The sequence below is a fragment of the Apiospora phragmitis genome (genome assembly GCF_038363925.1).
Source record: "Apiospora phragmitis strain CBS 135458 chromosome Unknown utg000002l:1.0-5516284.0:1.0-5523493.0, whole genome shotgun sequence".
NCBI lineage: Eukaryota > Fungi > Ascomycota > Sordariomycetes > Amphisphaeriales > Apiosporaceae > Apiospora > Apiospora phragmitis.
The window spans coordinates 840,282-859,968 of NW_027117400.1; the positions used below are offsets into that span (position 1 = coordinate 840,282).

Consider the following 19,687-nt stretch of genomic DNA (forward strand, 5'->3'; position numbering starts at 1 on the left):
AAAGTTACTTTTATTAATATAATAAATAATAGCTCGTAAAAATAAAGGTAATTAAAATATATAAATTCGGAGGTATTTATAATAGTTTTATTAAAATTATTTATTTTATTAATAAATTAAGATTAATATGTAAATTAATTATTTAAATAAAAAAATATTTATATAAAATATATAAAAAACGTCCGTCGTTATATATTTAATCTTTCTTTTATTAATTTATTAAATCGTTCGTTAACTTATAATAATCCCGTTATTAATTCACGGTAATCTATCTTTTAAATTACGGTAATCTATTTTAATAGCTTATTTAAAGGCGTCGTAATTTCGTCGCTCCTGGCTTATTTATTAGAGCGGTAATCTAGTCGCTTTTCGTTACGTGATTCCTTCCTAGCTATTTTCTTAGGTCGGGTCTATCCTTTCGCTATTTAAAATATCCTCGTAGTTATATTTACGCGCTTTTATAATATAAAGGAGTTTATATTAATATAGTTAATAGTACGGTCGGTAGCTGTAACGTCGTAGCCTAGTCGAGGTATAATAATTCCGTTCCGACGAGTAGGGTCTTAGCCGCATGGTTAGGTCGGGTTATAATAGTTAGCTATATATATTTATCGTTATAATATTAGTTATTATAATTAATATAATAGATTCTTATTATCGTAAGTAAGGTTATAAGCGTTAACTAGCGGAATTAATAACTGTTTATTAATTCGTAGGCGCTTTAAGTTATTTTAATTTCGTCCTAAGGGTAGGTACTAGCCGTATCGTTAAGTTAGGTCGTAATAGTCTAGTTGCCGTCGTATAAAACTAGAAGCTTAATTAACGCCGACGCGTTTCGCGTCGCGTTAATAAAATAATCGATTCGCTATATCTTTAATATTACTTATTTAAGGCGAAAACGATTAAGAATTTAAATCGATTATATATTATATAATTAATTACTTTTTAAAATTCGTAAGCTTTTATATTAATAATTATATATCTCGTCGTGAAATATTATCGTAATATTAGTAATATAAGGTTATATAAGAGATATTATATATTTATATAACGAATTATACGCTTAATTTAAAGGGTTTTAAAAGCGTTTAAAGCGTTAATTATATATCGCTCTTTTTTTATTAACTTATTATTATAAGTAATAAAAGTATAAAGAATAAAATATAAGTTATAAAGAATTATAAGAGAGTATTTAACTAAACCGTAAATTATATTAGTTTTTTTATTAAAAAAGTTTAAATAAAGTTTTTATTTTATTTAAATTATTAATTTTATAATAATAATAAAAAATATTTATATTTAAAACTATTAAAAAAAGTTAATATAATTAAAAAAAACCCCCGAAGTTTTTTTTAAATTAATAACGTTATTAAAGTTAATAAAAAATTTTAAATTAATTATAATATTTCATTATAACTCGACTATAAATCTCTTAACGCCTTTAATAAATATAAGTAATTAATAATAAAGTTATAGAGGCCACCAGCAGCCTTTTCTACCACTAGGAGTAAGCGGGTATCACTGCTAGCGAGCACTTTAGACAAGGTACTCGACTTGCCAGCTTGATATTCCCAGGAGATGCTTCTGGGTACGACTGTGTAGGTTGACACCGGGCCGTTCGGTTGACCTAGCGACGTGTCAGCTACTTTACTCTGGCTCGACCTACTTCATGGGGGAAACTGTGCGTCTCAAGGTGTCCAATGCGGCGAGTCCTGGCTGAGCCAGTAACGGCAGCGCGAGGATTTAACCAAATCCCATCTCCTTTTCTGCCCCTCCAATTCGATATCAGAGAACGTCGAACAGTACGTGTTCTTACTACGGATGATCAGATGCAGTGTATTCCATACCAAAGTGTAGGTAAGCAGAGTAATTGTTAAACATAAATAATCCCAGGGGCTCTATATGTGTAACGAATACGACATAAAATGTGGTCATCGCTCTGTACTTGGTCTTCGGCCATAACGTGTACGGCTTTGTCTGCAGTGACCGCCGAGCGGCCGTCTCCATGCCACACTCCAGCCACGCTCTCCCCCGAAAGCGAATCCATTCTCGGCTCCTGTCGAATAATTGACTGAGCTTCCAGAGAAAGGTGCTAATAAGAGTAAAGTACGAGACAGACGTGTTGATGAAGTAGCTCACGTCCGAGACTGGTTATTGTCTAGCTTTCCACGGGCATCGAACGGGCACGGCCGTGGGCCATAGCACGACGACAAGAAGGACGAAGACAAGCATAATAGCGCAAATTCGAACAGTCAGCGAGACCCTGCCTCTCTTGAGGCGTTCTCGAAGTACCGATAGCGACATCAAGTGGACCGTCGAGCTGAGCCACGCCAGGTACACAACGCTGTCCCCCCAGTGGTAGGCGCTAAGGCTGGCGTTTACGACCTGAACATATCCAGCGATCAACACACCAAGACCTGTAAGCAGCTGCTGGTCGCTGAACATAAGGACAATCTCCTCGAAGATTCGCCGCCACCGTTCATCGGGTTCCGCGCAGCGTGCGAAGAAGAGCTGGCGGTCGACTCGGCGCACGAGGCCTTTCGGCAGTACAGCAAACCAGTACGCGCCCAATAGCATGGCTAGAACGAGATAGGCGGATACAAGGAAGGCTGCGACAACCTTGTGGAGGGGTGATTGTGGTCAGTCACGTATTGCTACTTTGCCGTGGTTTAACATACCCCTAGCCCTGATATGTCCGGGTTGGGCTCGATCCTGGAGTGGCATTTTGCATGCCGGGAACAATCCGCTGGCATCGGTTCGGATATGTTAACTTGGATATACGAATCATTGTAAGTTCCATTGGCCATCTTTGGGTGCAGTATTCCCGTCTTGATGACGGTTTCCCTTGCTGTGGGATCGATAGTACATACTGTCTGAGTGTACGTATATGGAATGCGGGTAATTGTAGGGATATAAGAGCTAGACACAGTGGAATGCATAGAGATCGCGGATCGATACATGGCTGATTGGAAGTAAGTAGATGAGTTATGAGCGATCAAGTAGGGTTGGCGACCTTGCAAACAACAGCTGGAATGGTAACGTCGACCAGGCTGACCGGGGACTGATAAATACGAAGTACCCTCTGCCCTTGACCAGCCTGATCTATGTATAAGCGGAGCCATCATCTGTGTCGTCGTGTTTTGGGGGCCGAGGGCGGTGGTAGGACCTCGCAAGATTCATCGCTATGCCACTGGGGGGCTTGCCCTTGAGGCGTTTGGGGGTCGAGCATTCTGCCACCATCGGGGGCATCAATAGCTAATATACAATCATCGAACTACCTTCAATCACCCGATAGCCACCGGAGTTCAACCTAGCTATTAGATCCACTCGGCGCCGGAAGGTACACGGAATGCGCGGTAGGTTAGAGGAGGAAAGCGCCAACCCGCCCAGTCTTCCTAGACCTACACATGACATCATAATGACATCGCACCCATCCAGCCTGTCTTACACCCCTACCAGGACAAACGTACTGCAATTCTCAAAGCACCTACTGGCCTTTATAAGTGCCGTTTGTTTCTTCTCTCATCATATCTCCAGCTCCCAGTTATAACACTCTACTACATCAAAAGCAAAAAATCCTAGGACAAACTTGAGCAACCCATCCGCCTAAAACCTCTCTTCCACCAAAACCAAGACCAAAACCAAGACCAATCCACCCACCACCACCATCATGCCCTCCCTCCACTCCAACCGCGAAGCCCACCCGGACGGCACCACGACCAACACCACGACCGACGGCGCGACGGTGCGGACCGACGACGCCTCGGCGCGCCCGGACGCGGGCCTGGGCCAGAAGCTGGCCGGCGACGCCAAGGGCGGCGTCGCGAAAGCCACGGGCTCGCTGCAGGCCGCCGCGGGCGCCGCCATGGGCAAGGAGCCGCTCAAGCAGCAGGGGCTCGACAAGATGCAGGCCGAGGACCAGCGCCTCGCCGCCAAGCACGGCGTCATGCCCCTCGGCAGCGGCCTGCGCGAGAAGGCCTCGGGCCAGCCCACGGCCGAGCAGATCCCCGCCACTACCGCTGGCACCGCCACCGGCACCGGCGCCGCTGGAACCCATGCCAGCACCGCCAGCACTGCTGCTACTGCCCACGATGCTACCAACACTACTGCCGCTCACACCACGAATGCGCCGACGCATGGAGGAGGGCACGCGGCTGGCAACCCGGTGCGGGATCAAGTTTAGACGACTACAGACAGATATAAGGCGTGCGGGATGCATAGCGAGCGATGCTTCCTGACGACATGATTGATCTTTTGCATGCGGGAAGGGATGGCTTTTACGTGATTTCGAGTCATGATGATACCTTACGGCGAGAACAAGAATGACCGGCCTGGTCATACACGAGGGCGGAGGAATAGGTTTAAAATAGACGTTAGCTCGTCTCCAGACTTTAGTAAACACTATCTCCCTACGCCTAATAATGCTGTATGTATTCCGTCGTGATCATCATGCACAGTATTCAATGGTGCAGCGCTCCCAACTCTGTACGTAACCCAACCTTACAATACGAGCCTCGCCACCTGGTCGAGAGCCTCGATAGCCCGACGTGAACTTTGTGTGCCGTCGGCATTGCTCTGAATCGTCGGATTGCCGATCTCACACCAATCTTTGATGGGCTGTAGGAATTGTTAGTCATGTGCTCGCTATTGAAAGGGTAAAATTGTGGCATATACTCACCAGGCAACTCAAGTACTTGCACCAGCTGCATGTGTTGTGGCTAGTGTAGAAGTTGTTCAGGAGAACGACGAATACAACGATAATGGTAACGAGGAAGGCAGCGCGGACGAGCCACCAAGCCCACCACAGACCCTTTCTACCCTTGAAGAACCCAACGGGGTTTCTCATGAAAGGCGGGAAGGCCACACTGGTAATCCCGCCATTGACAGTCGAATACGATGGGCCGGAGAAATGATCCTCGCCAATCTTCTCTCGCAAGGCGTTCGGAGAGTGCAATACGCAGATGCCGAGGCAGAGACCCATCAGGAAACCTCCAATATGGGAGAAGTTGTCGAGACCGGGCAGGAGACCCAGAACAAAGGAAATGACAATTTCGATGACGATCCACATCAGCTCCTTGACGGGGTTTTGGCGGTCCTTCCATGAATAAAGCAGATCCAGCAGGGTGAGTGCAATGATGCCGAACAAAGCACCCGAAGCCCCTGTGGAGGAGATACCGGTAGCGGCGAAGTTCCCACCCATAATGAAGCCGAAGATTCCCGAGCTCATGTAGACCAGGAAGAAACGGATGGAACCAATAGCATTCTCGATCTCCTTGCCCAGGGTGAGTTGAAGAAGTAAGTTAAAGCCGATATGGATTATGCCGGCGTGCATGAAGATAGGGATGATGAAGCGCCACCATTGGTGAGGAGCGGGCGTCTGGTCGAGGCTGCCGCCGGGGGTTGGATTGGGAACACCGCCGAAGCCGCACAAGTCGGAGAGAGTGCACTTGTTGTTAGGGTCGTTCACGTCGGCCGATGTAGAATTGGGACACGGCCAATCGATCTTAATGGGCGAGTCCTGGATGCTGGGCACGTTGTGCATGCAAATGACATAGCGGGAGCCCATGTTGATGAGAACCTGCTGAGAGGGCCCGATCATAGGGTTGAACTGGGGCTTCGTCTGGATCGGCGTTCCCGTCAGCTGGGCAGCCTTGACCAGTTCGCCGATGAAGACGGCTATTTGGATGATGGACAACAAGTAGACCATGAAGGGAATCCTCCTCTTGTTCGCGCCTAGCATGCCGATTTCTCCAAAACCCAATCGACCTCGCCCCTTCGCCCTCGACCTCGGAGGCCCTTCGGCATCGTAGACATGGTCATTCGAGTCCATAGGGGCCAGGCCATTTGACGAGCCAAACTTGTTCTTGCCATTCGCCTGGTCCCTCAAGGGGATGTCGTCGCCCAGTGGCGACACATCGCCAGGCGCAGCGCTGTGGTAGCTCGTGTCCTGTGCGAAGCTTTGTTGACTGTGGCCGCCCATCTGATTGCTGGAAGGATAGACGTGGTCGTCGAAGACGGTATCGAACGGGGATGCGCCAGTGTTCTTCCCTGGCGCTGGTGATGGGCGTTCGGATTGCGAGTACGAGTGCGCAACTGGAGCGGGTACCTGATGTGTCGAGGTTGGGTCGTAGGCGCCGTAGTATGCTCGTGAAGATGCTGCGTCGTTGTAATAGTCGTTGGCAGCCATATTGAACGCGGTGGTATTTAGCGCGAAAAAGGATACAAGGAGCCAGCAGCGACGTGGAAGGATGCGGTTTGTTTGTCTCGGTGCTGCCTGTAATCTGGTAATGTCGTATTTTATTGCCTATGCCCAGCGTCTCCCGGGTTCCTTAACTATTGTATTGGCCAGGGTGTTTCGTCCAGTTCGGTCGAGGCAATCTCCGTACCAGTCCAGCTAGTCGGATGGCGGCTACCCTTCTGGCAATAGGTATTCGTGTCTCGCAATGACCAGGGCCTGAAGGCTGCAGACAGGATATCTACAGTAACGAACAGAAAGTAATGACGGCGTTTGCTGGAAGGCAAAGCGGGTGCGGTGCAGTTGAAGTTGTAATGTCCGGTGGGATTGGGAAGTGGCACAACAAAGTCGAGCAGGGAAGTCGCCGATTAACGAACGTGTAGGCCAACAAACGAGTGCAAATGCCTCGTTCCGATTCGGTGCGAAAAGAGTCCAAATTTAGGAACAGCCGTTTTTCAAATCAAGAACGAAAAACTACTTTTATCTCAACTGGAAGCAAAGCTGAAAGAGTGTGACGTGACAAGGAATGATGAATGATTTTCTCGTCCACCGTACTCTGTACGGCCAGCAGATTACTGGCACTGAGCGAGCTGATCAAGGATGCGTCAGGGGACTAGCGGCAGACTTGGAGGCTCGCAGGCTCGGCCTACGCACTCATTTGCCGTGCACGGATACGCGGGAGGGCTCAGCGGTGGCTCGGCCTTGGACAACTATGGACAATACCCAATTTCTCTGGGGCTGCTCAGTGTGAATTCGTAACGCGCTCGTATGTACGGTCGTGACAAAGCCATTCAACAATAGCCTTGGAAGAGCCAGCCCTCTCCTCCAGCTAAATTTAGCTCATCTCTCTCTTGCATTCTTGACAGACGGCGTCAAATGCCGTGTCACTCGTCAGTCCTCGCCGCCCTGGGCTTGACAATTCTCTTAGACTCCTCCCCAACCACCCAACAACGGTCGATACGTTACAGCATGTGGCTTGTCACATGGGCCATTTGGGGTCGGCGTTGGCCTTGATTGGTGAGACAACCCGCCGGTGGACCGTGATGTTCTCTCTATTTACCTCGTACAGTAGGAGCTAGGTTAGAGGCCTCCGTAGCCGCCAATGACAAAGCCGCAGACACTGTGTTTTCGAAAGACAAGTCAACCGGCGTCGTCAGCCCCCGAGCCACATTGTCGCCCAAGTAAAGCGAATAGTAGGCCAGGCTAAAGGCTAAAGGCTTCTGTATTAGTTATGGTTTTCTAATTGAAACCGCTCGTGATGGTATTGTCCGTACGTACACGCATACATAGCCTCCCCGCACATTATGGCCCGCCCCCATCCTCAGGTAGTATTCTGGTCAATAAAAAAAGTCCATGCTGCTGATGTGAGCAGAGGATCTTTCCCTGCCAAGGGCAATTAAGGTTATTGTCCACTGGATCCTCCCCCGAGCCCGACGCGGTCCCCCTTGAAAGGTGGGGGCAAGTTCGTGTTTGGTATCAGTCTGGTCAATGTTGGTCAATGTGAGCTGACCCTACGCCCTACGCCCTACGCCTTACGCTGACTCTTCTAGACGCACTGGCAACCTCTTAACTTGCCCACAGAAACCCTTCCTCTCTCTCCGCTCCTAAAGTGCACAATTCTCGCACAGATATACGCGCGCTCTGCCTATGCCGCTTGCGTTGCATATTTGCTGTGCTTCCGAATCTGTCGCCCATAGCGGAAGAAAAGATAGGGAAACGGCATCATAGCCACCGTCAGGAATGCAAGCAAGCTAGAGGCCCATTGGTACCCCAGCCTTTCATACATTTGCAGTCCAAACAGTGGGAAGGCCGCTGTCGAGTTGTTTCCAGTCAGCGAATTGGACTCCTTCGTTTTCGCCTTGGGCGAGGGGCCACTTACCAGCAAATATACAGCGGGTGAACGCGTTGGCTGCCATCGCAGACGCCGCGTATTTCGGGTATGCGTCCACGAGGAACGTGAATATGCCGGTGAAGACCAGCAATGTTCTAGACGACCACCTTGTTAACCACGTCGCTTTACCGCTTTCAGCCTAATATGACTCGACTTACCCATGCCGAAAAATCCGGACCCAACGATCGGCACCATCCAGTGCACCCAGGGGAAGGTCGTCCATGCGAAGATGAAGAGGCCAATAGGTACCAGCACAGCACTATAGCCGTCCATGTTAGCAATCCCAAGATCAGAATGGCGTAGATTGATGAACTCACCCTGCCACAGCACGGGATAGCCTGAACTCGGGCTCGGGCACACCCTCGTTCTGTTCCAACAAGCGTGCATAGACGCGATACCAAAGCGAGTCCGTGGCCCCGGCCGCAAGCATGCCGATAAGGATACCCAGAAACGCCAGGCCCGTCTGCCACAGGTTGAATCCATACACATCTCCGAAGATCAAGTCAAACGCGCCAAAGAAGAGGTAGAGGATCCCGAGGAGTATCGCGGAGAACAAGCACAGACAGAGACACATGGGCTCCCAAACCAACAGCTGGAATGGCCGCAGGAGAGAAAGCCCTATAGCTTTGGCGACCGCCTTCTCCTTCATCTCCATCGGTGCTTTCCAACGCTCATCTCCTGTCTCTTTCCTCAATGCCCGGGCCTTCTCCCGTAGCTTGACGGGATCTACTACCAGTTAGCGACTACGGAAACTGTATGATCAAATTTTGACGTACGGAATGTTTCGGGCGTGAAGAACACAATGGCGACCATAATTACGAATGCCCAAATGATCAAGACCTGTGATATCTGTGTCAGCGGTCAATGGCGTGAAGCTGGGTTTGTCCGGATACCAACATAATACGTCCACCTCCAATTCACATTATAGTTGATGAAGCCACCCAGCAGCGGCCCCAGACTCGGTCCTACCGGCTTCTGTATTAGCCCAAACGCCGCGAACGGGACAGACCGTCAGAACCTACCAATGAAAGGGGATAATGCAATGATGACCATGGGCGCTTGGATCGCATCTCTACTGAACAGGTCCGAGACACTTCCGCCAGCAACGCTCAGAAAAGAGCTGCCGGCGAACCCATTGAAAAACCGCGCCTAGAGTAATGGTCAGGCTCACTGTTGCTCATGCTGCTTGCTCCATGAGCCATCAACACCAAAGTGCAACTCACCACAAGCATGGTTGCCGCATTCTTGGCCACCGCAGAGGGTATAAGCCAGATCAGGAACATGCCCCTGGAAGCGGCTCTATATTAACTTGGGATCGACATGTAATTCGGGGAACATTGCTTACCATGATACCAGGTAGATGGGTCGACGGCCGAAGAACTCGCTCAGAGGACTCATCAAGAGGGGGCCCAATGCAACTACACGATGCGTAAGTTGAGGCAAGACAACCACATATTCCAATGCCAAGAACCGACTTACTGCCCAAAACGAAGGTGGATAGCCCCAGTGTGCCGACTATGGTGGAAATGGCAAATTCCGGATTCATCTGGCTGTAAGTCGTGGTGTAAATGGAGCTAGCGCAAGTGCTGCTGTTGTGTCAGTATCGTCTGTATGCAGCATGCTGTCCCACTTGCCTACAGGAGAGATGTAACTTACAGGCATAGACTGCCCAGCCCTATAATGATGACTATAACCCATTTGTGCATGAGGGACATGCTCCGCGGGCAATACGGATCGTGGTCGCCTTCAAAGGCGACCTCAAATGGGCCTTTTTCCCGAAGAGCCCCCGCTTGCTCGCCGGGCATGTCGATATCATCCGAGTCGTTCCCCACACCATGGCCGTTATTGGAACGGATGTGTGCGAGTGAAGAGGATGATCTCGGTCTTGGGCGACGCCTGTCGGAGCCTGCAGACGCTCGGCGTTGGTCATCCCGGCGCTGCACGCCGTGAAGCGGCTCATAGAGGGCATCACCACCGGCAATGCTGGGATTCTCATCTAGTGCGTCATTGCCAGCCTCGGTGGACTTCTTCTCCATCATGTTAGTGTCTAGCCAATTGATCGGATTTAGAGGACAGTGGAAGACGGAATCCAGATTCACCCAGGTTCAGCAAAAGGAGAAGAAGCCATGTAGAAAGCTAGACGGTGTAACACTATGTATATCATTAAAGTACTTTTATCCCCTTTCTACAACGTCACTCCCGCCGTTCCGCGCAAACTTGCAGTGCTCGATGGAAGGCGAGGCGCGATACGGGGGATTTCCACCCGAATTATTAAGCCCGGATTTGCATCCGTCCCACTTCGGTGCCCGGGTTTACCACTCACTCACTTGCTCTGTCAGCTGGCTGGCTCTCCCCACCTGTAAGACTGGCCTCCAACTACTCGCGCAACCGATAAATCCCACGCCGTGGTCAGTAAGCAACAAACAAAAACATTCTGTACATGGACCAGTGACACCATTCACAGATGCTGCGAGAAGTCGGACGTAGGTGGCGTGCATCTGCGTCGGCGTCTGTCTGTGGAGTGGGTGTGTCGCACTCGGCCATGTAGGTACCTCCCGCTAGTGTCTGTGCCCGTGCCCGACGAGGTACTTGAGCTCGAGTTCTGGGCCAAGTACCTGTCGGTGGACACTTAACCCGCTGCAATCAATTTGCCCAGTTTGGATTGACCAATCCTAGCCCGCCTCCTTGCCCCGCGTCGCATCTCTAAAGAGAGAGCACTCACTGAGAAAAAAATTTAATTTTGGAGCTACGAAGTCAGGGAAGTCCGATGAACGGCACACAGCCCACCACGGCTTGACTAACATCTGCCGCAACAGCATTGAGGCCATTCAATTGAACAAGTCGAACGAGTCTGGCCCGATTGATGCTGTTAAGAAGCCAATTTGTGTGTAAAGGTGACTAAGTATTGCATTTTCAGGGTCCATGTGTGCTGTATGTCTCCATGTTCGTAGTTCACCGCAGCCGGAGCAGTCAATCAATCGTCACCTCAGCTCACCACCCCACATCCACATCCCCTCCGGGCCATCCCACGTTCCCACCAAGCTCCCACCGCCTGGCAAGTCCAAGTCCCATGGCTAGGGCACCCGACGCTCTCTACATTTGCTCACTCTGTGCGTGACTCACTAACACCTCGGAAGTTGTGACTAGCCATATATCCTCAGCACAATCCACTCTGGAACGCGACAGAAGCTGAACGAAAACGAACGTGCTGGTGGTGCTCATGCTACTATAGATCGACACCAGGCTCCGCAGCCACCTTCCATCCCTTCTTCCTCGATCCCACGGAGCAGCACCTACAGGCATGGCTGGCCACCACGATGGCCCCGCGCCCGAGGGCCCCACGCGCATCTCCATCTTGGGTAGCGACTCGATCATTGTCGACCACGGCCTCTGGCAGAACTACGTCGCGGCCGACCTGCTCGCCAACGTCAAGTCCTCCACCTACGTGCTCATCACCGACACCAACCTGGAAGAGCGATACATCCCCGTCTTCCGCGATGCCTTCGGGAAGGCCGTCGCGTCGGCCAACCTCCAGGCTGCCCCGCGCCTGCTCACATACACCATCCCGCCGGGAGAGACGTCCAAGAGCCGCGAGACCAAGGCCGAGATCGAGAGCTGGCTGCTGCAGAATGAATGCACCCGAGACACCGTCATCATTGCTCTCGGCGGCGGCGTCATTGGCGACATGATCGGTTTTGTGGCCGCCACCTTCATGCGCGGCGTCCCCTTTGTTCAGGTCCCTACCTCGCTGCTCGCCATGGTGGATTCCTCCATTGGCGGCAAGACGGCCATCGATGTCCCCGAGGGCAAGAACTTGATAGGGTCCTTCTGGCAACCGCGCCGTATCTACATCGACTTGGTCTTCCTCGAGACTCTGCCCGTTCGCGAGTTCATCAATGGCATGGCCGAGGTGGTCAAAACCGCCGCCATCTGGGACGAGAAGGAATTCACTTTCCTGGAGGAGAACGCTTCTACCATCCTCGAGGCCATTCGCTCCAAGACAGCCGACCTATCGGAGAGAATTAGCCCTATCAAGTCTACCTTGAAGCGCATCGTCCTCGCTTCGGCCCGCACCAAGGCCGAGGTCGTCTCTCAGGACGAGACGGAGGGAGGCTTGCGAAACCTGCTGAACTTTGGTCATTCCATAGGCCATGCCTACGAAGCCATTCTGACCCCGCAGGTCCTCCACGGTGAGGCCGTCGCCATCGGCATGGTCAAGGAGGCGGAGCTGGCCCGTTACCTCGGAATAATGCGCCCAGGGGCTGTTGCGCGTCTTGTCAAATGCATAGCTAGCTACGATCTCCCTACTTCGCTTCATGACAAGCGCATTATCATATTGACCGCCGGCAAACGCTGCCCCGTCGACGTGCTTCTCCAGAAAATGGCAGTGGACAAGAAGAACGAGGGGAAGAAGAAGAAGATTGTCATGCTGTCCGCCATTGGCAAGACCTATGAGCCTAAGGCCACTGTGGTTGACGATAGCGCCATCCGGGTGGTGCTGTCTCCTGCTACCCGTGTTCAACCGGGAGTCCCCAAGGGCCTTTCGGTTAGTGTGGCCCCACCTGGATCCAAGAGTGTCTCCAACCGCGCCCTTGTTCTGGCTGCACTTGGAAAGGGTACCTGCCGCGTCAAGAACCTGCTCCATTCCGATGACACCGAGTTCATGCTCAATGCCATCGGTCAGCTCAACGGTGCTACATACACTTGGGAGGATGCCGGAGAGGTCTTGGTGGTGTCCGGCAAGGGCGGCCAACTCCAAGCCAGCGAAGAGCCCTTGTATTTGGGCAACGCTGGTACGGCCTCTCGATTCCTCACTACGGTCGTCGCTCTGTGCTCTCCCGCCAAGGCGACTTCCACCGTACTGACTGGAAACGCCAGAATGAAGGTGAGGCCCATTGGGCCGCTCGTTGATGCACTCCGAACCAATGGTGTCGAGATCAAGTACCTTGGCCAGGAGAAGTCTCTGCCCGTTCAAGTTGACGCTGCCAGCGGTTTCAATGGCGGTGTGATCGAGTTGGCCGCTACTGTGTCATCTCAGTATGTCTCATCCATTCTCATGTGCGCCCCGTACGCCAAGAACCCCGTCACCCTGCGGTTAGTGGGTGGCAAGCCTATCTCCCAACCATACATCGACATGACAACCGCCATGATGAAGACCTTTGGCATCACCGTCACTAGATCAGACACGGAAGAACACACCTATCACATCCCTCAGGGCGTGTACCAAAACCCTGATGAGTATGTCGTGGAGAGCGATGCTAGCTCCGCAACTTACCCGTTGGCCGTTGCAGCCATCACGGGTACAACTTGCACCATTCCCAACATTGGCTCCAAGTCGCTCCAGGGTGACGCCCGTTTCGCCGTGGACGTGCTTCGCCCCATGGGATGCACCGTTGAACAAACCGACTACACAACCACAGTCACTGGCCCTGAGCCGGGCACCCTCAATGGGCTGGACCACGTCGACATGGAACCTATGACGGACGCTTTCCTGACAGCGTCCGTTCTTGGTGCTGTTGCGTCAGGCGTTACCAGAATCACCGGTATTGCCAACCAGCGAGTCAAGGAATGCAACCGCATCGCTGCCATGCGAACCCAGTTGGCCAAGTTTGGTGTGTCGAGCAGCGAGCTGGAAGATGGCATTGAGATTACTGGCAAGAACTACCAGGAGCTGACCGAACCGACTGATAATGTTTTCTGTTACGACGACCACCGTGTCGCTATGAGTTTCAGTGTCCTATCTGTACTGTCGCCCAAACCTGTCACGATCTTGGAGCGTGAGTGTACGGGCAAGACATGGCCTGGCTGGTGGGATGTGCTTGCGCAATCCTTTAAGGTGAGCCTCGCTGGTGTCGACGCAGAGCCCGAGCACGAGACGGCAAAGAAGCCCACCGCAGGACCATCAGTCTTCATCATTGGGATGCGTGGAGCTGGAAAGACCACCGCTGGTCGCTGGATGGCCAACATTCTCAACCGACCTTTCATTGATCTGGATGATGAACTTGAGCGCAGGGCTGGGATGACCATTCCTCAGATTATCAATGAGAGTGGCCGTGGCTGGGAAGGATTCAGGAAGGACGAACACGACCTCCTTGCGGATGTTATAAAGAACCAAGCCCACGGGCACGTCTTCTCATGCGGTGGTGGCATTGTGGAGATGCCCGAGGCGCGAGCGTTGCTCCGAGACTACCACCGCAATGGCGGTACCGTACTACTCATCAACCGACATATTGAGCAGATGATCGAGTACCTGATGAGGGACAAGACACGGCCTGCATACACGGAGCAAATTCGTGAGGTGTACGAGCGCCGCAAGCCATTCTTCCAGGAGTGCAGCAACTACGAATACCACAGCCCATACCTCGATGGCATAGATGAAGCACCCGAAGACTTCAAGAACTTCGTGTTACTCATCTGCGGACAGAGCAAACACTTTGAAAGGATCAAGCGCAAGCGATACTCCTTCTTCGTGTCGCTTACGGTGCCGAACGTATCCAGTGCTGTCGATGTCATCCCTCGCGTAGTTGTCGGTTCTGATGCTGTCGAGCTCCGTGCGGATTTGTTGGAAGATCTGTCACCAGAGTTCATTGCTTCGCAGGTGGCCTTGCTACGCTCCGCTGCCAAGGTTCCCGTGGTCTTCACGTTGCGCTCCAAGGCGCAAGGGGGCCGCTTCACCTACAAGTCGGAGGACGAGCTCCTGCCAATCTTCAGAGCAGCCATGCGTGTCGGTGTCGAATTTGTGGATGTTGAGATGACCCTGTCCCCGGAAATACTCGAGACCATCACGCAATCAAAGGGCTTCACGCGCATCATCGCGTCTCATCACGACCCCGAAGGAAAGCTGTCCTGGAGGAACGGTGGCTTCCAGGCATGGTACAACAAAGCACTGCAGTACGGTGATGTCGTGAAGCTGATAGGCTTCGCCAAGACGATGGAGGATAACTTCGCCTGCGTCAAATTCCGGGAGAACATGCTGGCGGCGTACGACACGCCGATGATCGCCCTCAACATGGGAACGATCGGAAAACTGACGCGCATCGTGAATGGCTTCCTGACCCCCGTCTCCCACCCCGACCTGCCTTTCAAGGCTGCCCCGGGCCAACTCTCTGCAGCCGAGATCCGGGCTGGTCTGGCGCTCATGGGTGATCTAGAGGCGAAGCAGTTCTACCTGTTCGGCAAGCCCATCGCAGCCTCGCGGTCTCCAGCGCTTCACAACGCTCTGTTCCAGAAAACAGGACTTCCGCACACGTACCAGCGCTGTGAAACGGACGACGCAGCATCAGTGCAAGACCTCATCCGCTCCCCCGACTTCGGTGGAGCTTCGGTCACGATACCTCTGAAGCTGGACATGATCAAACTCGTAGACGAGATCACTGACTCGGCCAAGATTATCGGTGCCATCAATACGATCGTTCCCGGGCCTGCGCCTAACGGAAAGGGAGTTCGGCTCGTCGGTACGAACACGGACTGGATGGGCATGGCCTATACGCTCCGCGGCGCGGGCGTGATGGCCCAGCAGGACAAGACGACGAAGGCGTCGAGCGCTATGGTCGTTGGCTCAGGGGGTACGACACGAGCCGCCGTCTTCGCGCTGCACTCGCTCGGATACAGCCCCATCTACATCGTGGCGCGTAACACCAAGGTTGTGGAGGAGCTCTGCTCGTCGTTCCCCGCCGACTACAACCTCGAGATCCCCAAGGATGCCGACCATGTCAAGGTCCTGCCTACTGTCATGATCAGCACGATACCCGGCGATAAGCCTGTCGATGCCAGCATCAAGAATCTGATCAACGAGGTCCTGCGGCAGCCGCAGAAACCCGGCGTCAACCGCGTGCTTCTCGAGATGGCGTATAAGCCCAGCCAGACGCCCCTCATGGAGCTGGCCAAGAACTCGGGCTGGACCACGATCCCGGGCCTCGAGGTGCTTTGTTCCCAGGGCTATTACCAGGTTAGTCACCCGTCTTCTATGAAGCCCCTCTTACACTAGTTAATACTGACAATCGTTTCTCCTTTAGTTCCAACTCTGGACGGGCATTACACCCCTGTTCTCGGATGTCCATGCCGCCGTCTTGGGCAGCGATTAAAGATAATTACTGTACTGCAGCAACTTTGAAATATATTATTCGAACACTTAATCTCGTTCTTCCGATATTCCTCGTAGTATAAAATTGGGTTGACTCTCCGCGCCTTCATTACTCCCAATACTAATGTCTAGAGACACTGCGGCCCTTATTCTACAGCCAGCTACTCCGTCGATGATAGATGTCCCACCGAGAGATGCAATAAGCCACTTTCCAAGGTTGTGTGTCATGATGCCCGAACTGTCGGAAAGGTAGTACACTGCTACGACCTCGTGCTTATTCCAGTGGGTGGTAGCAGAATACCTCTCCGATCTTTAGTAAGCTTCCCCTCAAGTTGGTGGCTGATGGGCTGTGTGCATCGAATGATCGAGTTGCCAAGACGTAGCATGCGGTATCGGTTAGTATAATACATCTTCTATATATAGATACTGTATGTACTCCGTAGCATCACACTTTGGGCTCGGAGGCCTCGGCGATGGTGGCGGGACTTGGGGTAGTGCAATGTTCAACAAAGTTCAACAAATGCGTGCGTGCCCGGGCAGCAAGGTAGGAGGAGGCCCGGCTGGCCCGGCGGCGTGAGTAGGTGTGCGCGGTGTGCGGTATGCGGTGCCAGTCGGGTGTATCCCCGACAGCTTATATCAAATCAGGTTGTAGGTGGCTGTGGTGGATATCATCGGCAATTCGGAAAGATATTCAGGGTCTTTTTTTTTTTCTTGGCAAGGGTCCAGCTTCCCCTCGGCATAGCCAGCTTTTTCGGCCTACATTAGGTGTGGGATCGGCAGCAAAGCAACATTTGGGTAGGGACACATGGGGAATGCATGCAGGATTTCCCTGTTTTCCCATGGCGGAAAGTTCCATGATGGGAATGGGGGTTTTGAATCATGGTATTCCCGTCAGCTGGCGTAGCAGTAGGGCTGCCCCATTTTGCCACCACGGCCAATATAGGGCACCACCAGGAGTTTATAGGTACCCAATAGACGAGGGGAAACCCTTTGGGCAACAGCAAATCAGGGCACAGCATATGTATGTGAGAGGGCATACATGCATGCACGCACATAACATAGCCATGACACACTAGCTGAACCGAGGAGGGCTATGGGCCAAAAGCCGTGGGGGAGAGAATGACAAGTAACTGGGGGGAGTGAGATCTGTCGTTCCTGCATCTCCGTTTCCAGGTTTGGAGCTTTGCCAGCGCATTAATGCTGATATCTTGGATCTGATTGACTGTGCCGTGGGTGTGGCGAAGAAGAAGCTATGGCATTCTACGGTTATTCAATGGGTCGAGTGAGGCTTAGACACGACACACGAGCAACTACCGACAATAATAGGTAGATCGACGGCTCTCGACAGCACACTCACTCACTGTCAGACTGTAATACGCGTGGCTGGTGGCAGTCACTGTGGCTTGTGATTCCAATCTCCTCCTTCTAGACGAATGACGAACAGGCCGAGGGCGTGTAGCAACTTGCTGCGAGGTTGCATCACTCTTACTACCTACCCAACTAGTGCTAGCCCATCGGTCGCTCGCTCCCACCGTCCACAAGCCCGTATCGTACGAATGTAACCTGTGGGGTGCATATGTCAAGATGTTGCGTCCGGAACCCATTGGCTGATAGGGATTCCAAGCATAAAACTTGTCTGGAGGTAGTATAGATTACCACCTCCGTCGCCCTTGGGTTCCAATTGCATGCATGTACGTTCATCCATCTATCCGTTTATGCTCTCGAGTGCTTTCCAAGTTGGACGTTGGACGACCGAGGAAGGGATCGGCAATGAATAAAAAGGCTGGGACAAGTGTTCCAACCCATACTTCTTTTTTTTAAATGCATGATGACACACATTTCCTCGATCCAGCCTATCGCACTTGGGACCTGGTAAAAATCGAAAAGATAATGATAAAAACAGCCCGCCACCCACCTGAAGCAAGAGAGAAAAGAGCTGTCCCGATGCGGAAAGGATAAGCAGAATTGAGAGACAGCTTGCAGCTTACCATGCCACGCATGTTTAGTAGTAGATTACAAAAGCTTTACACACAGCATGCTCGTCACTCGTCCAGCATGAGTAAAGCAACCGATAGGGGGGAGCCGATTGGATTGAAGGCTGGGAAACCATGACCCTTTTTTCGGGGATAGAAGCTCCGCCTAAATATGGGCACGGAGCGGGCAGATGGGCACGCCGGAGTCGATTCCTGGCCATCGCCGTAGTAGCATTCAGGGCTGGCTGGTGGGTTATTGCTTCCATTGATAATTGTTTTTCCAGGAATCCCATGCACAAGTACGTAGCCAGTACATGGCATGGCCGGCTATCATACGGAAACACACACAGGCATCTGACTATACACGCACAATTGCAGGTGATGTCAATGGCATGGCTCGGCCATAGTACGATATGAGCTGTTTCACTCGTCAATTAATCATCGACGCTACTGTCCGCCATTATGCCGCGCCCAAGCTCTGCCCATGCCTGCACCTCCCCCCATCGTGGAAAGTCGTCCCAGTAAGGCTTCTATTTGGGTTGATCAGTTCATTATTCATGATTCCACGCCATTTTTTCTCTAATCTTGCTCTGCCTCCTGACCCATATGATACAACATTCGTCCCCGAAAAGTTCTGTCGTGATATAGTATGGAGAATATACATCGTGATACATGATAAATATACAATGAGAAACAGAGATCATTACGGGTACAGGTTTTTTAAAATCCAAAAATCCACATTCGCTGTCGTTAAACCCGCCTTGGGTACCCATGTCTATATTCGAAGAGTTCGATGCCGATGAAATGGCATAGGACAAAAAGTGGTCTTGAGAGGGACTTCCCCAGATAACGCCCGCTTAAATGGATGAAACAGCCTTGCATATCCGGATAAAACAAAAATAAGATGAATGATGATATACGGCGCCATTGTCAAAACGGTGCGAGTGATGATGCGGTGCATCCCAACAAAAACGGTTGGCTGTCGGGTCATAAGAGCTTTCATGACGCTACTACCACATCATGTCGCGTTGGGCCAGCGTCGGGGAGCGTGGGAAGTGGTCCCGAAATGGAAACGGGCACGGGGTCCATGAGACGGCCATGAAGCAATGTGGTCGCCTATGATGTAGGTGGTGATGCTGTCTCGCGGCTCGATTCAGGCGGGAGGAGGGGGGTTGACGTCATGGCAGGCCAAGCGACCACCCAATGGAAACACCCCCAGTCGTGCCCCCTTCCAATAGCGGGAATCCAAACTTCCCCAAAGTTCCAGTGGTGATGAAAGCCCGAGCTCCAAAGCCGATCCCTGCCGTTTCTGTCTAGCCCGTGTCACGCCCTGCAGCAAGTCCCTGCATATTGACGTTGAGCCGGAAAATCAGGGTCTTCTGTACTTCTCCAAAGAAAAACAGTACAAGCTCCGCAGGCTCCACTTCTTCCAGGATCTGGCACTCGACCATCGCTGGAACGCTCTAGAAGCAGGCAAATAGTAGCTATGCCATTTCGGAGCCAAT

General features: G+C 51.8%; 5 protein-coding genes across 5 annotated transcripts; 2 read left to right on the forward strand and 3 right to left on the reverse strand.

Moving 5' to 3' along the window:
• Positions 1-2,151: 2,151 nt before the first annotated feature.
• Positions 2,152-2,960, reverse strand: PG994_001105 (uncharacterized protein; the record flags this gene model as incomplete). The annotated part of the gene is made up of 3 exons (XM_066852514.1): positions 2,152-2,619; positions 2,679-2,712; positions 2,782-2,960. 3 exons carry the CDS (start codon positions 2,958-2,960, stop codon positions 2,152-2,154), a joined length of 681 nt encoding a protein of 226 aa, XP_066720655.1.
• Positions 2,961-3,670: 710 nt separating this feature from the next.
• Positions 3,671-4,183, forward strand: PG994_001106 (uncharacterized protein; the record flags this gene model as incomplete). The annotated part of the gene is made up of 1 exon (XM_066852515.1): positions 3,671-4,183. One exon carries the CDS (start codon positions 3,671-3,673, stop codon positions 4,181-4,183), a length of 513 nt encoding a protein of 170 aa, XP_066720656.1.
• A 317-nt stretch (positions 4,184-4,500) lies between these two features.
• Positions 4,501-6,187, reverse strand: PG994_001107 (uncharacterized protein; the record flags this gene model as incomplete). Its single annotated transcript, XM_066852516.1, has 2 exons — positions 4,501-4,617; positions 4,679-6,187. The coding sequence occupies 2 exons, from the start codon at positions 6,185-6,187 to the stop codon at positions 4,501-4,503; spliced, it is 1,626 nt and encodes a 541-aa protein (XP_066720657.1).
• Positions 6,188-7,880: 1,693 nt separating this feature from the next.
• PG994_001108 (multidrug resistance protein) lies at positions 7,881-10,162 on the reverse strand (the record flags this gene model as incomplete). Its single annotated transcript, XM_066852517.1, has 11 exons — positions 7,881-8,047; positions 8,115-8,249; positions 8,285-8,385; positions 8,444-8,852; positions 8,903-8,966; positions 9,048-9,091; positions 9,149-9,275; positions 9,350-9,413; positions 9,472-9,544; positions 9,606-9,712; positions 9,783-10,162. 11 exons carry the CDS (start codon positions 10,160-10,162, stop codon positions 7,881-7,883), a joined length of 1,671 nt encoding a protein of 556 aa, XP_066720658.1.
• A 1,265-nt stretch (positions 10,163-11,427) lies between these two features.
• PG994_001109 (uncharacterized protein) lies at positions 11,428-16,210 on the forward strand (the record flags this gene model as incomplete). Its single annotated transcript, XM_066852518.1, has 2 exons — positions 11,428-16,074; positions 16,142-16,210. 2 exons carry the CDS (start codon positions 11,428-11,430, stop codon positions 16,208-16,210), a joined length of 4,716 nt encoding a protein of 1,571 aa, XP_066720659.1.
• Between the last annotated feature and the right edge of the window lie 3,477 nt (positions 16,211-19,687).